This window comes from Coregonus clupeaformis, chromosome 28, assembly GCF_020615455.1.
Source record: "Coregonus clupeaformis isolate EN_2021a chromosome 28, ASM2061545v1, whole genome shotgun sequence".
In the NCBI taxonomy this organism is placed as follows: domain Eukaryota; kingdom Metazoa; phylum Chordata; class Actinopteri; order Salmoniformes; family Salmonidae; genus Coregonus; species Coregonus clupeaformis.
Genome location: NC_059219.1, coordinates 23,094,377 through 23,119,782, shown reverse-complemented (window position 1 = coordinate 23,119,782; position 25,406 = coordinate 23,094,377). Strand labels below are relative to the sequence as shown.

Below are 25,406 nucleotides of genomic sequence, written 5' to 3'. Positions count from 1 at the left end.
TTGTAGCCATGTCTGTTTTACCTATTTCTAGCCTCACTCTTCTCTCTCACCCCTCTCATTTCTGGCCTCTTTCCAGACCTGCTAAAGACCTGCCAGAAGCACCCCTGGGAGATAGAACTTCTGTAAGTATAACGTTTTAAAAACTTTCTATTTAAAGGATAGTTCACCTCAGTGGTGCCAATCTTTCCCATTCATTTGAATCCTGAGACATTTAGGCCACATTTGAGGCCTGACAAACTTTGGCTTTGGAGAATGAACTATCCCTTTAACTGGAAGCCACATAGGCCGTCCTATGAGAGTAAGGGAGGGGTGTGGAGATTGCACAGTGCTGTCAACCAAAACGCTGTTTCGCAGCCTGACCAGAGACGGAAGAGAGACATCCCACTCCCAAATTGTTTCTGGTTCATATACAGTCAATGAACTAAGCAGACCCAGCTGCTGCCGTATTGGTGTCTATGGAGAGCCACCCCTTAAGCAGACTGGACTGTGACCATTTTTTTCAATGGTAAAGCCTGAGTAATACATCTTCTTTTATCCACAATCTTTGGCCTGACATGAAGTCTGGTAGGGACTGACAAAACTGGACTGTGCACTGACACAGAAAGCCCAAGCTTGGGGATTGTGACCTTATGACAGTTTTCTTTCCTTGTGTATGGATGTTGTGCACTGTCGTCTCAAGCGTCTTCCACTCCACAGACAGACTGGATGTGAAATGCCTACTTTGGTATTTTTTGTATTTTATTAGGATCCCCAATAGCTGTTGCAAAAGCAGCAGCTACTCTTCCTTTAGCAAGCTGGGTTCAATTGTAGTGTGCTCAGTCGGAGTGGGGAGTTATCAATTAAATGTTTTTGGTAGTAGACCGGTTTTCTGAACAGTAGGTAGCTTCGCTTCTTATTTCGATAAGTCTGGTTGCAGCTTTCGACAAACAGCCCTGTAGATAATGTAGCCTGCAGTAGATCTACATTTTCTTAGTTGTCAATGCTGCAGAAGTGGTTGCTCCTTTCACCATTTCTATGGCAGGTTCAGAGAAATCAGGAGTTCTCCTTCTCTTGGCCATGCCGTCAGAGGTGGGACTAGAGGTTCACCACTAGTGGGTGGATAAAAACCGTTTAGCTCCGTTCCCAACCCTCAAGCGTAGGATATTGGATTAGGCATTCCATAGCTACTTTTAAAAAAAACACCCACCCACAGGAGAGCATTGCTACTGTAAACTTTATACAGTGGGTTTGAATTAAATATACAGTGAGGGAAAAAAGTATTTGATCACCTGCTGATTTTGTACGTTTGCCCACTGACAAAGACATGATCAGTCTATAATTTTAATGTTAGGTTTATTTGAACAGTGAGAGACAGAATAACAACAGAAAAATCCAGAAAAACACATCAAAAATGTTATAAATTGATTTTCATTTTAATGAGGGAAATAAGTATTTGACCCCTCTGCAAAACATGACTTAGTACTTGGTGGCAAAACCCTTGTTGGCAATCACAGAGGTCAGACGTTTCTTGTAGTTGGCCACCAGGTTTGCACACATCTCAGGAGGGATTTTGTCCCACTCCTCTTTGCAGATCTTCTCCAAGTCATTAAGGTTTCGAGGCTGACGTTTGGCAACTCGAACCTTCAGCTCCCTCCACAGATTTTCTGTGGGATTAAGGTCTGGAGACTGGCTAGGCCACTCCAGGACCTTAATGTGCTTCTTCTTGAGCCACTCCTTTGTTGCCTTGGCCGTGTGTTTTGGGTCATTGTCATGCTGGAATACCCATCCACGACCCATTTTCAATGCCCTGGCTGAGAGAAGGAGGTTCTCACCCAAGATTTGACGGTACATGGCCCCGTCCATCGTCCCTTTGATGCAGTGAAGTTGTCCTGTCCCCTTAGCAGAAAAACACCCCCAAAGCATAATGTTTCCACCTCCAGGTTTGACGGTGGGGATGGTGTTCTTGGGGTCATAAGCAGCATTCCTCCTCCTCCAAACACAGCGAGTTGAGTTGATGCCAAAGAGCTCGATTTTGGTCTCATCTGACCACAACACTTTCACCCAGTTCTCCTCTGAATCATTCAGATGTCATTGGCAAACTTCAGACGGGCCTGTATATGTGCTTTCTTGAGCAGGGGGACCTGCAGGATTTCAGTCCTTCACGGCGTAGTGTGTTACCAATTGTTTTCTTGGTGACTATGGTCCCAGCTGCCTTGAGATCATTGACAAGATCCTCCCATGTAGTTCTGGGCTGATTCCTCACCGTTCTCATGATCATTGCAACTCCACGAGGTGAGATCTTGCATGGAGCCCCAGGCCGAGGGAGATTGACAGTTCTTTTGTGTTTCTTCCATTTGCGAATAATCGCACCAACTGTTGTCACCGTCCCACCAAGCTGCTTGGCGATGGGCTTGTAGCCCATTCCAGCCTTGTGTAGGTCTACAATCTTGTCCCTGACATCCTTGGAGAGCTCTTTGGTCTTGGCCATGGTGGAGAGTTTGGAATCTGATTGATTGATTGCTTCTGTGGACAGGTGTCTTTTATACAGGTAACAAGCTGAGATTATGAGCACTCCCTTTACCTGTATAAAATACACCTGGGAGCCAGAAATCTTTCTGATTGAGAGGGGGGGTCAAATACTTCTTTCCCTCATTAAAATGCAAATCAATTTATAACATTTTTGACATGCGTTTTTCTGGATTTTGTTGTTGTTATTCTGTCTCTCACTGTTCAAATAAACCTACCATTAAAATTATAGACTGATCATTTCTTTGTCAGTGGGCAAACGTACAAAATCAGCAGGGGATCAAATACTTTTTTCCCCTCACTGTACATATTAAGCCACAAGAATGTTATCAGCAGGGTTTTAATACTCAAGTGCTGCCAGTTGATAAGGCTTGCCTTGTGCTACTGATAGAAGTTTGTTCCCATAAGCTGGATGAAGGTTGCTCTGACACAGGCTTGCTAGTGTGTGTAGATAGTGTTTAATGTCAGGCAGTAGATGGATAACAAAGTGTGATGTGAATGGGTCAAAAGGTGACATGAAATATGGTCTACATACAGTACTACAATGAGTGAACAACTAGCAGTGTTAGTTGACTCCATAATGAAAGCAGTGCTCATGGTTTAAACTGAGTGAGGAAGTGGAGAGAATCTCCAGGAAGGATAGGAAAATAATGACCTGAAGATCTGTTGATGCTGTGCTTATTCTGGCAAGTCTCCAAGTTACTGAGCTCTGCTGTGCCAAAAAAATAAAAAAAAGTACAAGGAAACGTGCAAGCACACATGCGCACACACACAAACCATTGACACCAAAGTGGGAGCTGACTGAAAGTTTATTTATATTACTGTTAAAAACATGTATAAAATTGGTCCTGTTCCAGAAACAAGGCACACAATGTCAATGTCTTGGTTCATCATTGCGATCTCAGGGTTTTAGTATCAAGCATTCCCTATATAAAAACACATCCAAATTTTACAGAACTTAAAATTCCGAGCAGCAAGACAACCATGCAAGAACTTGAGCGATGCAAACTGGATGCTTTCTAGTAGTACGTCTCCCTCTCCACCCAACCTAAAACAGAGAAGATAGAAAACAGGATTCAGAGATCAATTACCTCTGGCAAACAGGTGGACTAAGGAAGGCTATATCGTACATAAACAATGACCATGTTAACTATCAGTGTGTGGTTCAGATGATCACTGAGGAAGATAGTCAAGTGACCGACATCTTTAACATCAACTTCGTCTCTGATAGCATACCGGTTTAATCACACCAAATGCATTTTATAAAGCCCTTTTTACGTCAGCAATTGTCACTGGAGTGGATTAGACTCCCAAACTTGTCCGTGTCCACTGTCTTGCACTGACTAGTGCATCGGAAAATTAAGCTGCTGCTTAAAGATTTAGACTTTGCTTGTTTGCCAGATAGGCTACCTAAATCTGCAGCCTTACTATCTTCCTGAGAACAAGGGAAAAGCTTGTGGTTTTGAGAGCCAAACTGAGGACCTTAGGACTTGTATGAACAAGTACGGCAGATAGTCACAGTAATAACTAAAGGGATTTAGCCTCACCTCCTGGGCTGCGTCGGATGATCAGTTTTCGGATTTCATCATAAATAAAGATGAGGAGAGAGTATGGGAAGGCGCAGAACCACCAGCTGGGTCTAAGGAGAAAAGAAAAACACAACATAAAACAAAAATAACAGATCAGAAATGACTCCAGACCGGAATACACCAAGAACAGATGTTAGTATTTTAAGCAACACATAGATAAGCTTAATAGAAGTCCTCCTAGGGTTTAGTCTTTATTGGAAAAATTGTTTTTGGTTGTACAAAAAAAACAAAAAGAGATGAAGTGTACCCAACTGAAGGGTCTTTACTTACTTGAGTGGGTACATTCTGAGAGCGATGCCCATTCCAGGACAGTAGGACAGGAAGGCGGCCAGGGCTGTCTCCTCAAACAGGCCAAAGATGAGAATCTTGTTCCTGAGGTGGACAGAAGCAGCATTTAAATCGTCCTTTCTTTGACAACAAAAACGAACAACAGCCGATGCTCTTCAAAATGGCCACTGAACTCACCTCATTCCCTGTTGGAAGACTGAGTTCCTCCTGGTCTTACAGATGATCAAGTCGGCCCACTGTACAACCACGATACTGGCGAAGAATGCTGTGTGGCAGGTGAACTCCACAATCTTTCTCTGTTCATAAGTCTGAGGGAAAGAAAGTCAGCAACAGAGGGAGAAACAGTCAAAACAGTCAGCTAATCATCTAGAAATCAGACCAATCAACTAGGCTTGTGAAAACCACATTGTTGTCTGCATACTCACCCACTGCTGGCCATAGCTATCCTCCAGGTCGTTGCAAAATTTGTTGTCCCAGTCCACACGGATACCTAGCAGTCTGGAGGGTAAGAACCCGTTCTCAGCAAGGATCACAAAGTATGTGAAGAACCCAGCCAAGGCCTGGATCATACCTGTGGAGAGATGGGGAGACAGGATCAGATGGGTGCATTTGTATCAGATTCTATCCATGTCATTCTGTCTGTTGGTTTTTCCATGTTGCACCAATCTCCATAATTTTTTTAAAATAATTGATTGTCAGATACACCGGATAGGTGCAGTAGAATGTGATGTTTTACAGGGTCAGCCATAGTAGTACGGCGCCCCTAGAGCTAATTAGGGTTAACTGCCTTGCTCAAGGGTACGTCGACAGATTTTTCACCCTTGTCGGCTCAGGTATTCGAACCAGCGACCTTTCAGTTACTGGCCCAACACTACAGTGATTACCAAGGAGTATCACATTGGTGGGAGACGTTCGCGACCCATGATATGATGCAACAGCAGTATGTGAATGCTGTCCATATCAGTGTTTCCTCTTAAGGAAAGTCCTGCTCACATGGAAACCTCTGAGTTAAACCTATTTTTGTCTCCATCAGCAAAGTGGGAAACTCTTTGAGCCAGAGACATCCCATCATCACTCAGAGACCCCTTCTCTTATCACCAGGGAGGTGATTTCTGACGCATACCCCACTCCCAGCTAATCCCAAAAACACCGTCAACTTAGAGTCTATAATCCAGTTTGAGGTGTATGAGATGTTCATCTAAGAATGAAAATACTTTGTTTTGCGCAAGTCAGGCTTTGTGAAAAGGGGTCTTACCAATTTGACCATAGGCTATGCTGATAAGTCTTTCGTTCACCAGTTTGTCTGTTTTGGAGTTTCTGGGCTGTCTCTTCATGATGTCGCTCTCGGCAGCTTCGTAGGCCAGAGAGATAGCGGGACCTGGAAAGTTGAGGAGGATTTTAAGAATTAGAATAAAGCAGAACGGTAAACAAAGAATTAGAAAAAAATTTTTTCAAAATTTACAAAATCCTCACCATGTCAGTTCCCAAGTCGATACAGAGGATGGTGACGGTTCCTAGGGGCAGTGGAATGTTGGCGATGATGAAGAAGAGGAAGGGTGTGATTTCTGGAATGTTACTGGTCAGGGTGTAGGCGATGGACTTCTTCAAGTTGTCAAAGATCAGACGACCTAGGAAAGGTACAGAACGTTAGTGAAAATAATGCATAATAGACGGAACCCCAAAAATTCTAAATCCACTGAAATGCTGCGTCTACCTTCTTCGACACCAGTCACGATGGAGGCAAAGTTGTCATCTAGGAGGATCATGTCGGCAGCCTGCTTGGAGACATCCGATCCAGAGATACCCATAGCAACACCGATGTCAGCCTTCTTCAGAGCAGGAGAATCGTTCACACCGTCACCTGTCACAGCCACAATAGCGCCCTGTTGATAAGGAGGAAAGGTGTTTGAGTCTAAGGAGAGACAGGAGTCTAGAGAGAGAAAACTGGTAAACACATTTGTAATTTTAAAGGAATTTATCTACGCTACATTCACTCTGTTTACTTCTCTTGTGAGATAGGCCTAGTGTCTTTAAGTTGAGCTGAATATTACCTGGCGCTGGCAGCCCTCCACGATAATAAGCTTCTGCTGAGGAGAGGTTCTGGCAAACACAATCTCTGTGTGATATTTGAGGATGTCGTCCAACTGTTCAGCGCTCAGGTCCTTGAGGTCACCGCCATGGACCACACAGGCCTTGGCATCCCTGAGAAGAATTGACCCTTTATTTATGGGAAATCCCATTGAAATGAAGACATTTCTATAATGTCTATAAGAGCTCATGAGAAGGCCTTCAAAACGGAAAAATGTTGCGAAACTTTCCAACAACAGAACTTAAATACTTTTTTTGTATTACCTGGGGTCAACTTCGTTGACTGGAATGTTCAGACGAGCAGCAATGTCCTCAACAGTCTCGTTTCCTTCAGAGATGATGCCCACACCCTTGGCAATGGCCTTAGCAGTGATGGGATGATCACCAGTGACCATGATAACCTAAGGGAAGGAAGGGAAGAGGAGTGGGTCTGATCACAGTGGCTGCTATGTGTATTGACTGAAGAGTCTTGTGTCAAGTATTACATTACCATACCTTGATTCCAGCACTCCTGCACTTGCCCACAGCGTCAGGCACAGCAGCACGGGGAGGGTCAATCATGGACATTAGGCCAACGAAGCACAGATTCTCAGTTGGGAAGTTCACCTCTTCACAGTCAAACTGGAAGCCCTCAGCAAACTGGTCATCAGGGAGCTGGAAATGACAGAAACCTAGAAGGATACAAAATGGTAAAAATGTGAATTGAAAAAAGGAGCAAAAGCACAATTGTACAGCTCACATTGGATCATTTCACAACACAGATGGAATAACAAAAAATACAGTAGTATTGACTAGTGATGACTGAAATCAATGACTATTACCCAGCACTCGCTCTCCCAGACCACCCAGTTCCATGTAGGCGTTCTGGAAAGAGTCTTTCAACTCATCATCCAGAGGCTGTTCTTTGCCCTGGATCAAAATGGTGGAGCAGCGGTCCAGGATCCTCTCAGGGGCTCCCTTCATCACCAGCAGGTGCTTGGACTCACCCTCATTCTTGTTTAGGTGAACGGAGAGCTAAGGGATAAAATTATAGGGGCAGCCATTTTGAAAACAGATTACCAGAATAGGGATAACCATTTTGATCTCTTTGCCAAAAGGAAGGGTTAAAGACTTACAGTGAAACATATATCCTTATTTAGTGTGGCAGGTTGCTACCCTGCCATTGACCTACCTGATATTTGTTGGTGGAGTTGAATGGGATCTCAGCGACCTTGGTGTACTGGTCTCTCATGCCTTGCACAGACCCACAGCACAGCTCGATACACTTCAGCAGGGCAGACTCTGAGGCATCACCAGCCACATCTCTCTGCAAGGGGGAAACAAGTAGGAAGATGAAGGGACATGGTATGCTGCTGGTGCACACTCTCTTTCACACACTAGCACCTCCGAGGACCCGAAGTATCCTTCCATGCCCCAAGACATTAAAACGCTCTCCATCAATTTAAACAGATTTTATAAGAAGGACATCTTTGTAGATTGAGCCTGGTAGAAGAAGACAAAGACGGTGACAAAGAGAAACTGAAAGCAAGGGGTGGAATTAAGTGTGATAATCACAGCTAGTCCAAGGCGAGATGATTAACGGAGAGTGGAAATGAGAGGTTATATTCCAGGGGATTGCAAGGGCTGAGGCGATACGAGGCACTCAGGCGACACGGGGGACCCAAGGGACAGGGGAGGAATTACATAAGGTGAAAGACAACCCTGTTGTGCCTTTTCAGCAGCTTTACATGATGAACTCCTTTCGATAGCTCCATGTGTATACTGTTGTCAATTCACTCTGGGGAAATGGAACATTAAAAAAAGACTCACTTTAAGGATAGGAATACCGCTCTGTTCTGCCAGGAAGACGGCACGGTTACACAGGCCAGCGACTCTAGCCAGGGCAGCCCAGGTGGCAGAGCTCCTGTCGAAGGAGGTACCGCTCTGGTTCTCTGTGGTGTCAGCCTCATGGATCTGGTTGTCGAACCACATGTGAGCCACGGTCATTCTGTTCTGGGTCAGGGTTCCGGTCTTGTCAGAGCAAATGGTGGAAGTGGAGCCCAGGGTCTCCACAGCTTCAAGATTCTTCACAAGGCAGTTCTTCTTGGCCATACGCTTGGCAGTCAGAGTTAGACACACCTACAGAGAAAGGCAAAAGTCACTTAACATGACTGTCAAATAAAATTGGCAATGTACTGGTTTTTGGAGCCATATGTGAAGTGTTTGAAAAAAGCACTCCCGAAAGACAGTACTCACAGTTACAGTGGCCAGGAGACCCTCAGGCACGTTAGCGACAATGATTCCGATGAGGAAGATGACAGCCTCCAGCCAAGAGTATCCAAGGATGAGGGACAGGACGAAGAAAGACATGCCCAGGAAGACGGCCACACCAGTGATTATGTGGATGAAGTGCTCAATTTCAATGGAGATTGGGGTACGTCCGACTTCCAGGCCAGAGGCGAGGGTAGCAATACGACCCATAACAGTGCGGTCACCAGTGTTGATGACAATACCTCTGGCAGTTCCTGCAGGAAATAACATGCAGATTTAATTTAACAATCATATTTACTACTGTTGAACAGCACAGCTGACAGTAATTCAACCTCAGAAATAGTTGAAAATCTGTATACAGCTACAGGACTTCATCAAAGCTGGCCCAGTCATGGTTTGTTTTCTTTTATTTATTTGTCAGGGACCATGTACAACATGCCCTTGCACCAGATGTAGCTAGATAGCTAATTTTCAACTGTAGTCCCTGGGAAGAAAACATTTTATTTGGTTTGTTTCTCATCTGAGCAACTCTGCTCTGTTAAAGTACCTTCAACACAGTTGGTAGAGAAGAAGGCAATGTTCCTCGTCTCCAAGGGGTTGTCATTGGAGAAATCCGGAGTACGTGTCTGGGGCTCAGATTCACCAGTGAGGGAGGAGTTGTCCACCTGAGTGGGGAGAGAGAATAAGATTAATACAATAATGAATGGCACAGACGTGGGCGGAATGTGACGTATTTGAAGCAAGGGGATTTTAAAGTACCCACTTTGCAGCCGCTGGCAGAGATGATTCGCAAATCAGCGGGAATCCTGTCTCCACCTTTCACCTCCACCAGATCTCCAACCACCACTTGTTGAGCGTTGATGTTCATCTTCTCACCGTCACGGACAACCAGGGCTTGCTACAAGGCAGAGGATAACAAGATTCATCTTTAGATTTAACAATAAGAAAAAAATACGTAAACATAAGTGTTTCTAAAAACAGGTAGTACCTGTGGGACCAGGTTCTTGAAGGAGTCCATGATCTTTGAGCTCTTGGCCTCTTGGTAGTAGGAGAAACATCCAGTGACAATAACGACAGCAGAGAGTACAACACCCAGGTACAACTGTGTGGGACAAAGATGCAGAACGTGTTAAAATTAAGTAAACTCCCCACACAAACACCAGTACAAAAGTTCTACAAAACCCAAGCATCATCTGCTTCCAATTCCATCAATGTCAATTAAAATCAACATTCTTCATCTTAGATTCTTACGTTATCATTGGCCGGCTCATCCTCCATGGCTGCCTGGATTCCGTAGGCCAGGAAGCAGAGGAGAGCGCCAGTCCACAGCAGCATGGAGAACCCGCCAAACATCTGCTTGCAGAACTTCACCCACTCAGGGGTAGTGGGAGGAGGGGTCAGGGAATTGGGGCCATCACGGGCAAGGTTCTCAGCAGCCTTAGCACTGGATAACCCCTGAGGAAAAACAACATTGTTTGTGTTACGTTACATGTTGAGGCCTCAAATTAGGATGCTGTAGGATGACTTTATTTTAAAGGAATGGGTGCTCCCCTCCCACCCAATCCTTTAAGGTGATACCATTATTGACCCTTGCTATAGTCAGGCATATCTAGCCCCCCCTTCTTGAGATTCTCTTTTGTGCCACATGATAAAGGAGAGGAATCAAATTGTCAACAATAATATCTCTCAGTGGTAGACAGACACTACAGGGCCAAGTCATAACTCTAATTTCACATAAGGCAGAGAACAGAGAAACAAGTCAATGGGGCTCTGGAGAGAGTCGAGGTGCTGGCAGTTGCCAGGCAACTCGCTGCAAACAATGAAAACAGGGCCATCTCCTCTGCTGGGTTTGAGCGCATCCTAAATCTGGGCTGAGGTGTTACGAGCCTGCTGCTTGTGAATTATTCAAAAGGACCGCTCGGCTGCTAAGCTGTGCTACCAAGTTTGGAGGCGGTAAGCTACTATTCAAGAGTTCATTTGCATGGATGTAAAAGGGGGATAGTATTGCCTCCCCTCTGATCGCCTTGGATGTTTTTCACGTCCAATTCTATGATAAACCGTGGAAGAAGGGGGTTAACAATTGGAAGAGATCCCAAGAGTCCGAAACCCATAACTTGAGCAGAACTTTTCAATGCAACTCATTTGTTAACAGAAAACAGTGCAGGGGAGATGAATGAATCGTCAACTGAAATGAAAATGAGTAATGAGTGAAGCGCCAGACTTACCCTACTAAGGTCGGTGCCGTATTTGCGGTTGAGCTCATCCAGGGTCAGTTTATGGTCATCCTATTGGACGGAGATTAGGAACATGTCACTGACAATCGTATTGCACTGAACCTCTGCACTCTGAATGCGTTCGGACACTTAACGCCAAGGTTTTCATGTTTACTCAAGATTGCTATCAAGATAAACATACAGTAGATTACGTGCGTCTCCAATCTTGACACCAACACATGAGTTACCAAGACTCAGTTCCTGAAAGACAGGATGAAAGTGAGAGAAGCCGACTCACCAGATCGACTTCCTTTTTCAACTCATCCATGTCCCTCTCCTTCTTCATGGCCTTGGCATTCTTCTTCTTGCCTCCCTGCTCAGAGGTCGCCGCCAGCTCATACTGTTCCCGTCCTTCCTACAGAGAGAGGGCGAGAAGAGATTGTTAGGAGAGAACATCAAAAAATATATATATAATACAAACAAAAAAAAAGGTAGAAAGAGGCCATTTAGAGCTCTGCCTGAGAAAATAAAATCAACTCATGCTAAAGCCACTGATGCAGAATCAGTTTTCATAGTAATGTATAGTTTTCCATAGTGCTTCCGAGGCATGCATAAAACCCAAGTCTGGGGGCCCACTCTTGAAAGGTAACTCATTGAGTCAATATGAGAGACTCACACATTTGAATAAAGGATAAAATGCTACTTTGTTTACAAATGACTTACCAGAAGTCACCCAACGACTTGTGGGATATTGACGTAGCATTGTTCTACTGAACGTAACCCCAGTTAACATTTACAAAACAAACGTGACCTAGACAGGTATGGTGCAACAGGTGCAAAGATAGTCCAAAGGGACAACGGCCACAACTATCACCTGGTAGGCTTTCACCTTTTAGCGTCTATGACCTGTGATAGATAGCCCAATTACTTTCACTACTCAGCAGAAGAAAGTCAGACGTTTTAAAATGGCATCTGTCTGAAGATCATGAGGAATGCTTAATGAACAATCATGTCACAGAATGTCACTTTGCTCAACTGCATCAATAAGAAGACCTGTGGGAGGGGTGGGGCTGAGGGTCATTTCAACATATTCCACTGTAATCCGGGAATGTCAGACTATTAGGCTCTATGTCACAATACCTTGTCCAAAATAGGGGTAAAATGAACTCTCCAGAGGGGAAAAGATGCACACCATTGGCTCTGTTGTCTTGAGTACACACAGAACTTTCTTCTGGAGTCATCTCATTGTGAAAGTCCAAAATAACCCTGGCGCCTCACCTTCTGCAAACAACACATTGTTCATTCACTCTTTTCCCTTTCTCCATTATCAACCTGTCACTTTTGCGGAAGAGGACAAAGACCTGTTGAAGAATGCTCGTCGGCTAGACAACTGAAAAGGGGAGGGCGTTGTGACACTGCACCAGCCAGGTGCGGCAACAGGATAATGCACAGTACCAGATAAACGTCGGTCAGGCAGTTAGCGATCATAAATTATTCAGGTTATACTGGTGTTCAGAAGTGTTTTGGCTGTGGAGGAAAGAGCTCTACATGCTTTTCTTGATTTGACCCTATGGGGTTACACAAAAGCTGCTTGACTGTAAGGAAGACAGTTCCTGGTTCAGAATGTGATCCCCAAGTCACAGGGGCATGACTGATTATCAAACTTTGTTTGGTTACAACTGAATCCAACATAAGGGGTCCTACTAGTTTTTTTTGCTGTTGGAACACTAAAGGGTAGAGGTGGAACGACAAGTCCTGCTGGCGTCTTCCGGGCCCCCTCAAGGAATCTGTTGTCGCAGTCCCCTGTGGTCTTTCTATTAGTTGACAGGCACATTGACTTGCCCTTCTTGGAAAAGCACCCCCCCTTCCTACTAATACTATTTAGAAATATCCCTTTTACTTTCCCAATATTGTACAGATCAGTTATTACCACAATGAAGCGAGGCTGCTGCTTTGAAAGTATTACTCAGCTGTCTTTCAAACTTAACAGGAGGCTACTGCACTGAAAACAGGAAAGAAGCGTGGATTTCAGCAATGGTGTTGAATCTCTCACAATACCGATCACGCAAACAACAGGTCCCGCTACAAGCCTGAGAACAATGAGGCTTTGTACCTCTGTTTAGGATGAAAAACGGGGCAGAGAAATATCTTTAGAGTGACTTTATTCTGGACACAAACTGTACAGTCACAGAATTTATTCAGACCCCGTTAGCAAAACACTTAAGATACCAGTCTTACCGCATTCTTACGTGGGATTACTGTAATGATTTGATCTGGGAGTGGGAGCAACACCACTGTGGTAAACAGGCCTTGGGTCTGCATGGCATTTTCCCCATAGTTCAGAGTAGTATATTCAACTGCGTAGTCGTTGTTCTCATTAACGTTGCATATGGGAGTGAGTGAGTGTAATAAGTCAGGGAGAAAAAAAAAAAAAGAATGGTGTGTGAAAGAGAGAGAAAGTACGTAGGGTGGGTGGAGAAGGGGGTGAAGCCGGCAAGACTTCCCTTTCAAAGAGGACAGAACGAACCCGTTTGAAAGAACGACAACCGTCCTCATAAAAACAACGGCGATAGACAGAACAGAGCCTCAGTGAGACGAGGGGCCTCTCACTTTTACGCTAAAACAACACCACCGCCAGCTCAACAAAAGTTCATAAGAGACGGTCGAACGGGTGCATATTTTACAGCCAGGGTCGAATTCCTGTGAACACCATTCCTGGTTCTGTTCCTGTACGTGTGCCAAATACAAAAGCTGCTCACTCAAGCATATTGGCTCCTCCTCGCCCTGGGACTTTGCCCCGTTGCTACAGGCGACATAACCACACCTCTCAGATATCTGAATGGACAGAGTCACGTGTTACTCTCCTCCCCCTTTTCTCTCCCTCTTCAGTTTAGAAAAAAGTACATTTATTCACAAGAAACATGTTTAAAACTCCCACCACGTCCTCTGGAAGAGTCACTGTTCCCAAACAGAACAAAAGATGGTGAATGCCAGTGTTTCTCCTTAAGACCCCAGGAACCACAGTTAAAAGCATAATACGAATCAATGGGATGCAACTTCCTCTATTGCGTTGTGAAATGTAGGTTAGAACAGAACGCACGTGGCTATTGCGAAATGCCGATTGTGAGTAGGCCTATGTGACAAATTTTTTAACAAAAGTATTTTTTTAAAATTCCTCGGCAGTTGGAACAATCGAAATTACCGTGGAGGAAACTGAACGTGTAATATTCTCCATAATGTTTAGGCAGCTAAGCTAAACCGGGAGAGAGAGTCTCTGTCACAGAGATGGGGTGGCGGGTGACAAAAGGGATGCCTAATACATAGTGACCGCTGAGCGGAAAGAATGTTAAATCCTCAGGGGAGAGAGAAAGAGAGAGCGCAAAATAGAGGAGAGAGAGGATGAGCAACCAAAAATAAGAAGAGCGCTAGGGAGCGAGAGATCGCAGGTCTCTTGGTTCCACAGTGGACCCCTGGGGGGAAAGAATGGTCAGCTGAGGCCACAACCTGATAGCAGCTCAGAGGTGGAACACCGGAGAGAAATAAAGAATTCCCCAATTACACCGCCAAATAAAAAGGCCTTGTTTTGGACATATTCTAGACCTCATTTGTTTACAGTGGAGATTTTCCACAAGCCACTTTCCATCGCACTCAGTGGTGGAATTTTTAAAACAATGACCCCCCCCCTTGATGAAAAATGTTCGAGAAAATAAGTGGAAAAACAAAGAAAGAATGCCCCCTAATAACGTTACAGGAAAACGGCCTTGTTTTCAGATCATCACAGTTTATTTATGGAAACAATAGCCATAGTATTCAATTTCGGGAAGGAACTTTTGTGCGTTCCAATTTGTTGACAGTGAGCAGTTGTATCCCATCATGCCTCTTGCTTTTCCATTTCATTACAGAAAAGTGAGAATAAAGCTGCATTTTTACTCGATTCAATCAGTTCAGAAAAATTCAGCCAGCTCCCCTCTGAACTGGAACCTATGAATGATGACAATGCAGCAACTGGTGCCTCCCATCTTCACAGCAGTCTCCCTTCCTTCCAAATACCTCACCACTCTCTTACCACCCCTTGCTCCCTCCATCCCTATACCACCCTCATTCTCTCCCTGTACCCCTCACTCCCCCCTCTCTCAGGCCTCTCTGTGGACTCCTGGAAATCATTAGTCCGGCTGTTCGAGCATCTGTGCCTATTGCGCGTGTACTGGACCGGAGAGAAGGGGTGGGCTCAGAGTGTTCACCACCATACAGGGAAAGAATCAAAAACAACACTTGGAGGTTTGCTGCTCTGCATTCACATCATACAACACATCTGTCTCTCTAGCCACCCCTCTCTTACTGTAGCTGTGAATGCATAATTGAACACTGTGCCTGTATAATCAGCTGCCCAGAAGGGAGCGGCGAGCCTTTTATATGATGCGATTACCCTCCCCGATATCCCACCAGTCTGCCATACAGTAGTCAATACAGTACCCAAATATAGGAGTCACAGGTAGCTGTAAAAACTACTAAATAATAATAAAACATTTATAAAAAATAAAAATCACTCCAATAATTGATACATTTTCCATCACCATAAATTGCAGGTAGTTATTTTGACAGGTGTGATGACAAAAACTATATTGCCTTCAAGAGAGAGGAATATACAAAAAAAATCTAGTGTATTGAACATCATTGGAGCAACTGGGTGATTTGATTTGTCTTGGACCGATTTGTATCAAATTTAATACAAACAATTGTATTTTTTTAAACCAATCGCTTTCATTAATAAATAAGGGGGCTGTAGTTTATGTAGGTATTCCCAAAGACACTTTGTAGGCCTATCTTTCTGAAAAGTTAACATTCACAGACTGTAGGCTAGGCTACACAAGAAATGTCATACACAACCATATGCCAAATCCTTATGCGACCATGTAGCCTTCAGGAGGAATACTTTATTTTTTAAAGAGATTTTGTAGGAGCTCAAATGTTATGAAGGGACGGTTCGGTATTTTTCCCCCAGAGTCAGATGACCTCGTGGATACCATTGTTAGGTCTCTGCGTCCAGTATTACGAAAGTTAGAGGTAGTTTCGTGAGCCAATGCTAACTAGTGTTCGCATATCATTCATTCATTCAGTCATTGCGCTAACGCTAGCAATTTCCTTCAAACTGAACACAGACATAAAAATGGTATCCACGAGTTCATCTGACTCTGGGGAAGTAGATGAGGACTTCGTGCTAAAAATCCAGAACTATCCCTTTAAGCAGCCACGGTGACTTATTCCAACGTAGGCCAGCTACAAAAATAAACAACTACATTCGTTCAACGACCATGAAAAAAAACTTCGGCGCATGAATGATATTGTGACAGTAGGCTGGACTACGGTTATTATTCAAAACAGAGACTTTCGCAATAACCTACAGTCGCAACTACATTTAACCAATTGATTAGGAATCTGAATATTACCTATATTTCTCATTGATTAACATACAATTCAGTCAAGCGGGTTACAAGTCACTATGAAAGACTCATTGAAACAAAGACCACTTCTATTTAGAAGTGTGCTACAGGCTCTGGATGACCGTGTATCTCAAAGCAACAAGTCACAAGATAGCATGTCTGACCCCACTTCCCGCAACTCGAATTTAAACAGGCCACGCTACATTTGTAGCCACCTTTGTGGCAGTTTACTTCGATGAAAAGAAACATTGTATCAATCTTCAAACTTTTCTTACACCGCCAATTCTATCATCGCAGCGTTTACAAGCTTTTCTCAATGGCGACTAGATCCAACCTAACCAACCTGTGGATCTTCAGTATCAATGTAAAAAGAACACGTTTTTAACCCTAATTGACACTCGATCAAGACACTGTATGAAAGCAACTTTTGTTCAGCCTACAAAATGCGGAAGTCACTTTCCCATCGCAGGCATTTTGAAAAAATGCGGCCATCTACGTACATGTGATAATTTGAAAACAACTTCGTTTTGTTTTCAACAACCCCCTGTATTATAATAATAAAAACTCCATACCACTTTAGTAGCCTACAATTAAGAATAGCGTAAATTAGGCTACAGTAGCATTTCATGGAGGAGCTGGAATGTGAAGATGGAAAGAAAAAGCGCACTTACTCCACGTCCCATGTTTGCAGTTTTGTGGAGGAAAAAAACGTATTGAACAATCAAATCCCAATTTACTTAATACGATTTGAAAAATGTATTGCCCCAGGATGTGCCCTTATCCACACGTGTCACTCCTCCCGGACACGCATCCAAGCTCCCCGTCTCATTAAAACGTCCAATACTTATATACAGTGTTCCTTCGATCGTGACGTCTGCACTTTTTGCCATGGTAACATAGAATGGAGGGGCGGAGTCCCCATTATTGAACGTTTTACGATTATCGGCCTTCATAAAGTACGATTGAATCCATGGCGTGACAATGGACTTTAGTCTCTGTAACTTCAAATATTTCTGAAGGAAAGTCACTTGTTTTCTTCTGTGCAGGCTTATTCATATCAGGATGAAATCTCTGTCAATATCTCTCACCACTCCTATTCATAATGGGTACTAGCCTATCCTCAATCCTCTTTAAGAATATCTCTAAATTTTTTGTTTGTCCCTTTTCTCTTAATTTCCCCATAGATTTAAGAATGAACATTATTTAAACACACGCACACACACTCACTCACTCTTTCTCTCTCAATCGCTCTCTCTCTCTCTCTCCCTTCATTCAATTTATTTTAACCTCATTTATGGAAAGCGATAATTTCAATTTAAACTCCATCACTGGTCTTTAGGAAGTTTAAACTAGAACGAACCAGGCCGTTAAACCCCGGAGGATGTAAACTTCCCTCCTGACCCTGTCATGAACACTTCGTGGACAATGTGACCTTGTCAGAAGAGTAATGGAAGCCTGGAAGATGACAGGTTGTTGCATCTACAAATTATTAACTCTTTAACTGTGGCATCCTAACCATTAACCCCGTCTCAAGGTCCTGTTTTATGTCTTAACTTCACCCTTCAGTTCGGACTCCAGTAGGAGTGCTAATCTAGGATCAGTTAACCTTTTAGATCATAGTGAATAATATTATATGGACAGATCCTAGATCAGCACTCCTAGTCTGAGTTGCTTTGTGGATACAGGCCCAGGTATTTCACGGCAGAACCGGACAGAGGCAGATTCAACCACATGTCTATAGCTCACTGTAATTAGTGTAGCATTCTACTTGTGTGAGGTAGAATAGAATAGAAGAACACATATGTATTGTCCACCCAAATATCAACCTTTCCCTTTGGCTTCACCCTACAATAAGACAATCTACATTTTTTAAAATAATGAGCATTACATACAAACTCTAATGAAAACACATTCACTCAGACACTGACATTTCCACCACCAGTGACAGGTCAACTAAAGTCGAAGAAAAACTATTCAAAATGCTAATTATATTGAATTTAATATTTTTATACACAAGACTTTGCTTCATGATTTATGCCGATGTACAGTATCATCTAGGGCTTGTTGTACCCAAGAAGCTGCTTGAAAGCATTAGCATGAATTCTACTTGGAGAGACTTGATGGACAGATGGACAGACAGCAGCACACTCAGGCACAGTGTGTGTGTGTGTGCATGTTCAAAGACAGAACTAAAAATATCTCAAATTGTATATACAAGCTGTGAGCCCGATCCTATAAATGAGTTGCCATGGAAACTATCACGTTCCTGTCGCTGCCGAGCGAGCGAGAGGACGCGCCTCTCTCTTTATCTGCATAAAGCCCCCTAGTGGGGAAGAAATACCAGTCAACACGTTGGTCTCAGAGTAGGATGAAGCTGTCCCTAGTAGGCCTATAGACTGATCTAAGTCAGCTTTGCATTTGACCCATACACAAATCCAAACAAATCCAGGCTTTCTTTCATATAACAACACCATTGTTTTGGTTTAAGTTGCTCCCTTTTCACTGTATGCATCAAACAGCAGGTTATAATATGTTATTTTTCAGTCGGTACTTTCGGTACAACACAACTATGGGGAGTAGCACTCTCGCGACTTCGATTGAAGAAATAAAATCACGGCTGACAAGGCCAATGAAATCCGCGCCTCGCTGGAAGCCTCGGCTTCCACAGGTAATAAGCCAGAGGTTCAGATTAATTCCTTCAATTCTTCCGCTCTTCACCTCGATGTGAGCAGGAACGATTCACGCAACTAAAAACAAACATTTTTGGAACACAAGACAATCTGACTTTGTGGTAGAGTGTGCTCACACCCTGGACATTGTGTGCTGGAGTTTGTATTTGTTCTCCTAGCTTCTTGTAGCAATGAGATTAAGATGGCTAACAAGCTGGGTTCGGGTCACAACAATGCCTGAATGAATAAAAATATAGTAATGTTTGTTGTCTTGTATGTCTCGGCTCGGTGCATGCTCGGACGGTGTCAGTTACAGTTGCTTGCCCGCTTCCCCTAGTCCACGGCGCCGGTTCTCTTGACAATCGTATAGCATTCTTGAGGGGGCTTGGTCTTTCCGATAGTGACTTCCTCTCCTGGGTGCCCGTACCTCGGCTGAGTCTGAGTCGCGGGATGCGGAAATGGATTGGGTCTTTGGTCGGAGCAAACGTCTTATCTGTACATCAAGCGATGGGGGGAGACTCAGTCTCTTCCTCTTAATCTTGGGGCTCGCTCCCTATTGCTGGGGAGAAGTGCGTGCACATGCACTCTCTTAGGGCAACGCATGTCCCCGGTTGCCTCAACTCAGGTGCAGATCTTCTATCCAGGTGGGGCCCTCTCTCTCAGTAGTGGAGGCTACACCCCTGGCTGGTTTCCCGAATATGGGAAATGTTGGGCAAGGCCGACGTAGATCTTTGCGCGTCACGAGAAAATGTGCATTGTCGTCTCTTTATCCGTATAAGTGGCAGGCGTTGGGGCTTTTGTGCAAAATAAAGGAATTGTTTGTTTTCAGAGTGCACATGGGGACATTTTAATGTCCCTACATGAGCTTTTTAAGCAGGGTTGGACATTCTCCACTTTGAAAGTGTTCATGGCGGCTATTTCAGCGTGTCATGTGGGAATTGATGGCGCCACTAGCCCTTGCGGTGTGGTTCCTAAAAGGTGTGTGCCGTCTCATACGGGTTTCTAAACCTATTTTGCCCATTTGGGATTTAGGTTTGGTTTTGGATGCTATGTTTGAGGCCCCCTTTTGAACCACTGGAGTCTGTGGATCTGAAGATCCTCTCCTACAAATCCTCCTTGCTCGTGGCCCCTGGCGACTCTAAGGTGACGTTGCATCCTAATGGCGCCTTCGCCCCAAAGGTCATGATTATGCCCTACAGGTCTCTAGCTTTGAGCTATTTCCCTTTTCGCCTCCTCCATTTGTTCTGAGAAGCAACTGCAGTTACATGCCTTGTGTCCAGTACAATCTTTGCGCACGTACATTGAGCGGACCCGGGATATCCGGTTATGTGACCAGCTTTTTGTCTGTTTTGCTAATCCAGCTCAAGGCTCTCTAAGCAGCGTCTCTCCCATTGGATTGTGGAGGCTATCTCCCTGGCATATGGCAGCAAGGGGCAACAGTTACCTAGCGGTGTACACACCCACTCCACTAGAGGTCTTGGCAGCATCTTAGGCATTATTTAAAGGGTTGACTGTGGGGGATATTTGTGCTGCGTGAGTTGGGCATCACCACACACTTGGTGGTTACAGCTGGGACAGGAAAGGGTATGCACAATACATGTGGTAGAGAGGTCAATGGAACTTGACCAAAACAATGGAAATGTAATGGAAACGTGTGGGGGAAAGATGCTGTGAGGGAAAGATCCTGAATCTCCTCATTGCCCCCCAGCAAAATTAGCCTACATTTAGGCTATTGTTTAAATGTGTATTTCTCACTATTTTGAGGTAAAAATCAGAGTACAATCTTGTTTGGATGTCAACCCCGATACATGTTCATGTCATTGTCACCAATCCACTGCATTACAGTTAAAAACGACTTTGGCTATTCCACTGATTTCTCTATGCTAGCTATGCTACCAGATTATACGAATGGGAGTTAGCATTTAGCAGTCACGTCTTCTAAACCTGAAAATGGACGACTCATAAATGTTATGCAGCGAAAACAGCCCAATATATCCAAACTGGCCTGTTACAATACATCAATCATGACAGATTTGATGAGTATCCTAGCCTAGCAGTTAAGCTCGTTGGGCCAGTAACTGAAAGGTTGTTGATTCGAATCCCTGAGATGTCTAGGTGAAAAATCTGCCGATGAGCCCTTGAGCAAGGCACTTAACCCTAGTTGCTCTGTATAAGAGCATCTGCTAAATTACTAAAAAGTAATGTAAATGTTGAATGTGTGCCAATCCCCCATGGTCTGCGTTCCATTGTCCTCTTTACCGGATCTATACCCAGACTACTGCATCTTGCTGGGTGGTCTGCCATGGGCCATTTCATTTGGTATCCGTTGGTATAAAAGTTCTACCTGTTTATGTCATAAATAGTTGGTTTTCAAACACTATGAGATTTGCGGTGATGTGGAGAACAAGAACATACCCTTCCTCTGTCTAGAAACTTGTTGCAGGTTTTGAAAATCACTGTAAAAAAAATAAAAAATAAGTTTAATCATGGGTTTGAACCGGTTCAGGGAACAGAACAGAAAACCGGAAAAAAAACTAAATTTTTCGAGGAACATCTATACTGTTCTGGAACAGAACCGTTATTTTAAAAGCATGGTAACCAGTTAATAACGTTATTTTACGTTCCGGGCATTTTCAGTCCCACAAAAAATGCAACAAAGCGCCTATGCAAAGCCCTCACTCTGTCACTCAGAAACTTATTTCAGTGTCTGCCTGCCAGCTGAAAATCTTTGCCAGTGTGTGTGTGTGTGTGTGTGTAGGATACCTGCCCCTCCCCCTCCAAAGTATAGGTTACTGTAGCCTACTGACATTACAAGCGTGATTCAGAATTAGGGAGAGAGATTTTTAATTAACTTTTTCAATGCTAGTTAAGGATACTATAGTTATCACGTTTCACATTGGATTTATTAACTACAAAATTGTATTTCTGGTGCCGCTCTGCACACACAAGCTTGTTGGCTAGCTAGCTAGCTAGCTCTGGTCCAACGTTAAGCCAACTCTCGGAAGTTCAAAGACATTAAAAGTTCCTTCATAGAAGCCGCTCCTCCGTAGGTATAATATGTGGTCCTGATTCAGATAATGCATGTCAAAACAAGATGCCCAGCGCTTCAAGCCAAGCCTCCTCCTCCACCCTCAATTTCTCTCTCTCCACCCGCAAAATTTCAGTCGCATCTCGCGCCCTACACTTGTCTGTCCAATGCATGTAAATAACTATAGCTTGCCTGCTCCATAGCAAGCTGCTCTATCCACACTGATTGGTGAAGTCATTTAATGTTGAGCTAAATGTTTTTAAAAATCTATTTCCGACGTTTAGAAAGGAACAGAAAGGAACAATGTAAACCGTTACTTATTTTTGCTTCGAACTGGTTCAGAACTTTATTTTGCTGGTCGGAAACAGTGTAACAGAACAGGAAACATTTTTTTCTTTTCAGAACCAAACGATTGGAAAATAATTTTGGTTCCAACCCCTGCTTTTAATCCTACCCTGTGATGTCACAGAGCATTTCCTTAGAACCTTTCTTCTTATATTTTTAACCGCAGATCATAGAAACGTGCCGTTTTCACATACAGTATGTAGACACTGGTATGGTGCTGGAGATAATGAATATGAGGTTGGAAAGTTGCGGCCCTGTAATAAAGCACTACACTTTCCATGAACCCATGTCTCATTCAGAACTGGATAATAAAGCCTGTATCCAGTTTGGAGCTTTCCTCGTCAACAATGGACCTCTCTCCTTTTCCTTTGTATCCATTTGTACTGTCCATCCCTCCTGTATCATTCAAGGCCTCAACTGAGACCACTGATTCTCTGGTCTTTGTAGACTTAGTGGTGACCATCATCTCACCCTCTCTTAGTTCTAGCCCCCCCAAACCCCCAATATCTGACCCCCATTGTCCAAGACAGTGTAAAATAGTTGCCAGTGACTGGGTGTACTTTACAGGAAAGTAAACAATGTAGAGATAGCACAAGAGAGCGGGCCCAGTTTATTATCACTAAAGCCCAAGGTTGTGTTAGTGTGGTCAATAGTGAATACTATTCAGTCAGACAGGCCCTTAAGATAATTGAGGATAGGGGCTCAAACAGAGGAGAGAGGGTAATCAAATACGGCCAGATGGAATCCTTGATTAATAGCTTTAGCATACCAATACCTTTACACCATTGTGTGCATGTGTTCCGTATGACTCGTATGATTTTGAAGCCGTATTTGGCTTGACTTGAATGGATTTCACATGTTTGTTTGCAATGTTTTCATATTTCCACCCTCTCATTGTTTGTCTGGCCTAGTAATCATATGTAAAAATGGTCAGCTAACAGATACCATTACCGAAAACAACCTATATTTACTTAACATACCCTCAACCTTGCTGTTGTCAGCATCAAAACAAAGCAATAATAATAAGCCATTTAGCAGACGCTTTTATCCAAAGCGACTTACAGTCATGTGTGCATACATTTTTACGTATGGGTGGTCCCGGGGATCGAACCCACTACCCTGGCATTACAAGCGCCATGCTCTACCAATTGAGCTACAGAGGACCACTGAATCTGTGTCACAGGCCTTGTGTTTTCTATCTATAACCATATGGAGGGAGTTTTAGAATGTTATTTTAGGTGTTTTGGAATCCTACAGTTCAATGAGGGTAACAGTGTTCAGAATTTCAACAGAGAATAACATGTGCAATACCAAATTCTCAAGGGTTTAAAGGCCCAGTGCAGTCAAACACTCGATTTTCCTATCTTTTATATATTTTTCCACACTATGAAGTTGGAATAAAACTGTGAATTTATGAAATAATGATAATGCCATTTTAGTGTAAGAGCTGTTTGAAAAGACTGCCTGAAATTTCAGCCTGTTTTGGTGGGATAGAGTTTTGGCCTGCCTGGTGACATTACCAGGTGGGAAATTAGTTAATAGACCAATAAGAAAGTAAATAACAGCAAGTTTTCAGTTTTCCCCACTCAGACCACTCCCAGACAGTCCTAGCAAAATTCTTGGTTGAAGCTATTAGTTTCTTTTTGACCATGTTCATTGAAAACTATCACAGTAAGGTACTTTAATTGTTACCCAAAAATAATTTGATATTGAGATAAAAACGTCTGTGTTGGACCTTAAAAGTAACTGTGAAGTTAAAATCTAACTTTTAAAAGTTAATATTCTATTAACTCACACCCAAATAATCTTGTTGACTAGTTGTATACTCACTCATATCTGTGGCCAAAGCATAAATTAGAGAAGAAAAATACACAACTACCCCCCACCTCAAACAGACGGTTTAAAAGATGCTTGCTATTTCCTCACATACCATGACATCACGTTGGCATATTGGCTGAGCTGGCCAATCAGTGTAAGGGTTGGGGTGAGGAGTGACCCAGGTGCGGTGCAGGATATACAGTAGGCAGTAGGCAGAGATGGTGAAACAAGGATCTTTACTGGTGGTCCCGAAGCCAAAATACAACATAACGGACTTATCAAGATAAAAGAAAGGCGGAGCAAATAAGTCAAAATATGAAATACTACCTAAGACTGAAACAAATAACGAAACAGGGAGAACACTTCTCAAGTACCTGTACATAGATCTCCGATCAGACACTGAGTAGTACTGCTGGACATAGAGAAGCTAGCAGAGAAAACTGAGCAAGGGAACACAGGGAAGTGAGGGCATAAATACACAGGTGAACCGATAGACACAGGTGACACCAATAGGATGATGATTAGTCCCGACTGTGAGTGAGGAGGTGCCTAAGGTTGTCGGAGGATGACACCTAGTGGGTCACTCCGGAACTGCGACCCCCTCCTGTAACAGTGCCCCCCGACGAACCGCCCCAGCCGTTCACCTCGGCGCCTCCGGGTGGAGCGGTCCTGGGTGTCCCTCCTGGGCACCCAGGACCGCTCCTCCGGCCCATAACCCTCCCAGTCCAACAGAAATTGGAGACCCCTCCCCATCTACCGGCAGTCCAGGATCCGGTCCACAGTAAAAGCCAGCTGCCCTCCGACGAGGCGCAGCTTGAGGAGGGAAACATGGAATGTGGGATGCACCCGCATGGTGGGGGGAAGTTGCAGGCGGTAGGCCACTGGGTTGACTCGCTGGACCACTCTGAATGGCCCGATGAACCGGGGGGACAGCTTCCTGGACTCCACGCGGAGGGGAACATCCCGCGTGGAGAGCCACACCCTCTTTGTCCCGGGCGAAAGACCTGGGCCGGGCGATGCCTTCGGTTGGCCTGATGTTGAGACCTGACCGAGGCCCATTAAGTGCCGCCCGACGCGCAGCGTGGGCCCACTGAACCCTGATGGGGAGAAAAGTCCAGGAGTCTCTGGAGTTGGGGTTTTGGTTCCGGCTCGCTAGCACCCCTCCCGATACT

At 44.0% G+C, this 25,406-nt stretch overlaps 1 protein-coding gene across 3 annotated transcripts; it reads right to left on the bottom strand.

The window, feature by feature from the left end:
* Positions 1 to 3,296: 3,296 nt before the first annotated feature.
* On the bottom strand, positions 3,297 to 17,218 carry LOC121558098 (sodium/potassium-transporting ATPase subunit alpha-1). 3 transcript variants are annotated; one of them, XM_045208781.1, is made up of 22 exons: positions 17,046 to 17,213; positions 11,232 to 11,348; positions 10,946 to 11,005; positions 9,972 to 10,175; positions 9,709 to 9,822; positions 9,484 to 9,618; positions 9,268 to 9,385; positions 8,706 to 8,974; positions 8,280 to 8,588; positions 7,642 to 7,776; positions 7,292 to 7,484; positions 6,966 to 7,141; positions 6,735 to 6,871; positions 6,434 to 6,584; positions 6,097 to 6,265; positions 5,854 to 6,010; positions 5,638 to 5,759; positions 4,808 to 4,953; positions 4,560 to 4,690; positions 4,365 to 4,466; positions 4,053 to 4,144; positions 3,297 to 3,553 (listed from the first exon to the last, which is right to left on the bottom strand). In XM_045208781.1, exons 1-22 carry the CDS (start codon positions 17,055 to 17,057, stop codon positions 3,525 to 3,527), a joined length of 3,078 nt encoding a protein of 1,025 aa, XP_045064716.1. In that variant the 5' UTR covers positions 17,058 to 17,213; the 3' UTR covers positions 3,297 to 3,524. The 3 variants fall into 3 exon arrangements, with proteins under 3 accessions (XP_045064716.1, XP_045064715.1, XP_041727522.2); XM_041871588.2 differs by lacking the exons at positions 3,297 to 3,553; positions 4,053 to 4,144; positions 4,365 to 4,466; positions 4,560 to 4,690; positions 4,808 to 4,953 and having other exon boundaries at positions 5,689 to 5,760; positions 5,856 to 6,010; positions 17,046 to 17,218; XM_045208780.1 differs by lacking the exons at positions 6,097 to 6,265; positions 6,434 to 6,584; positions 6,735 to 6,871; ... (10 more) ...; positions 11,232 to 11,348; positions 17,046 to 17,213 and having other exon boundaries at positions 5,638 to 5,760; positions 5,856 to 5,948.
* Between the last annotated feature and the right edge of the window lie 8,188 nt (positions 17,219 to 25,406).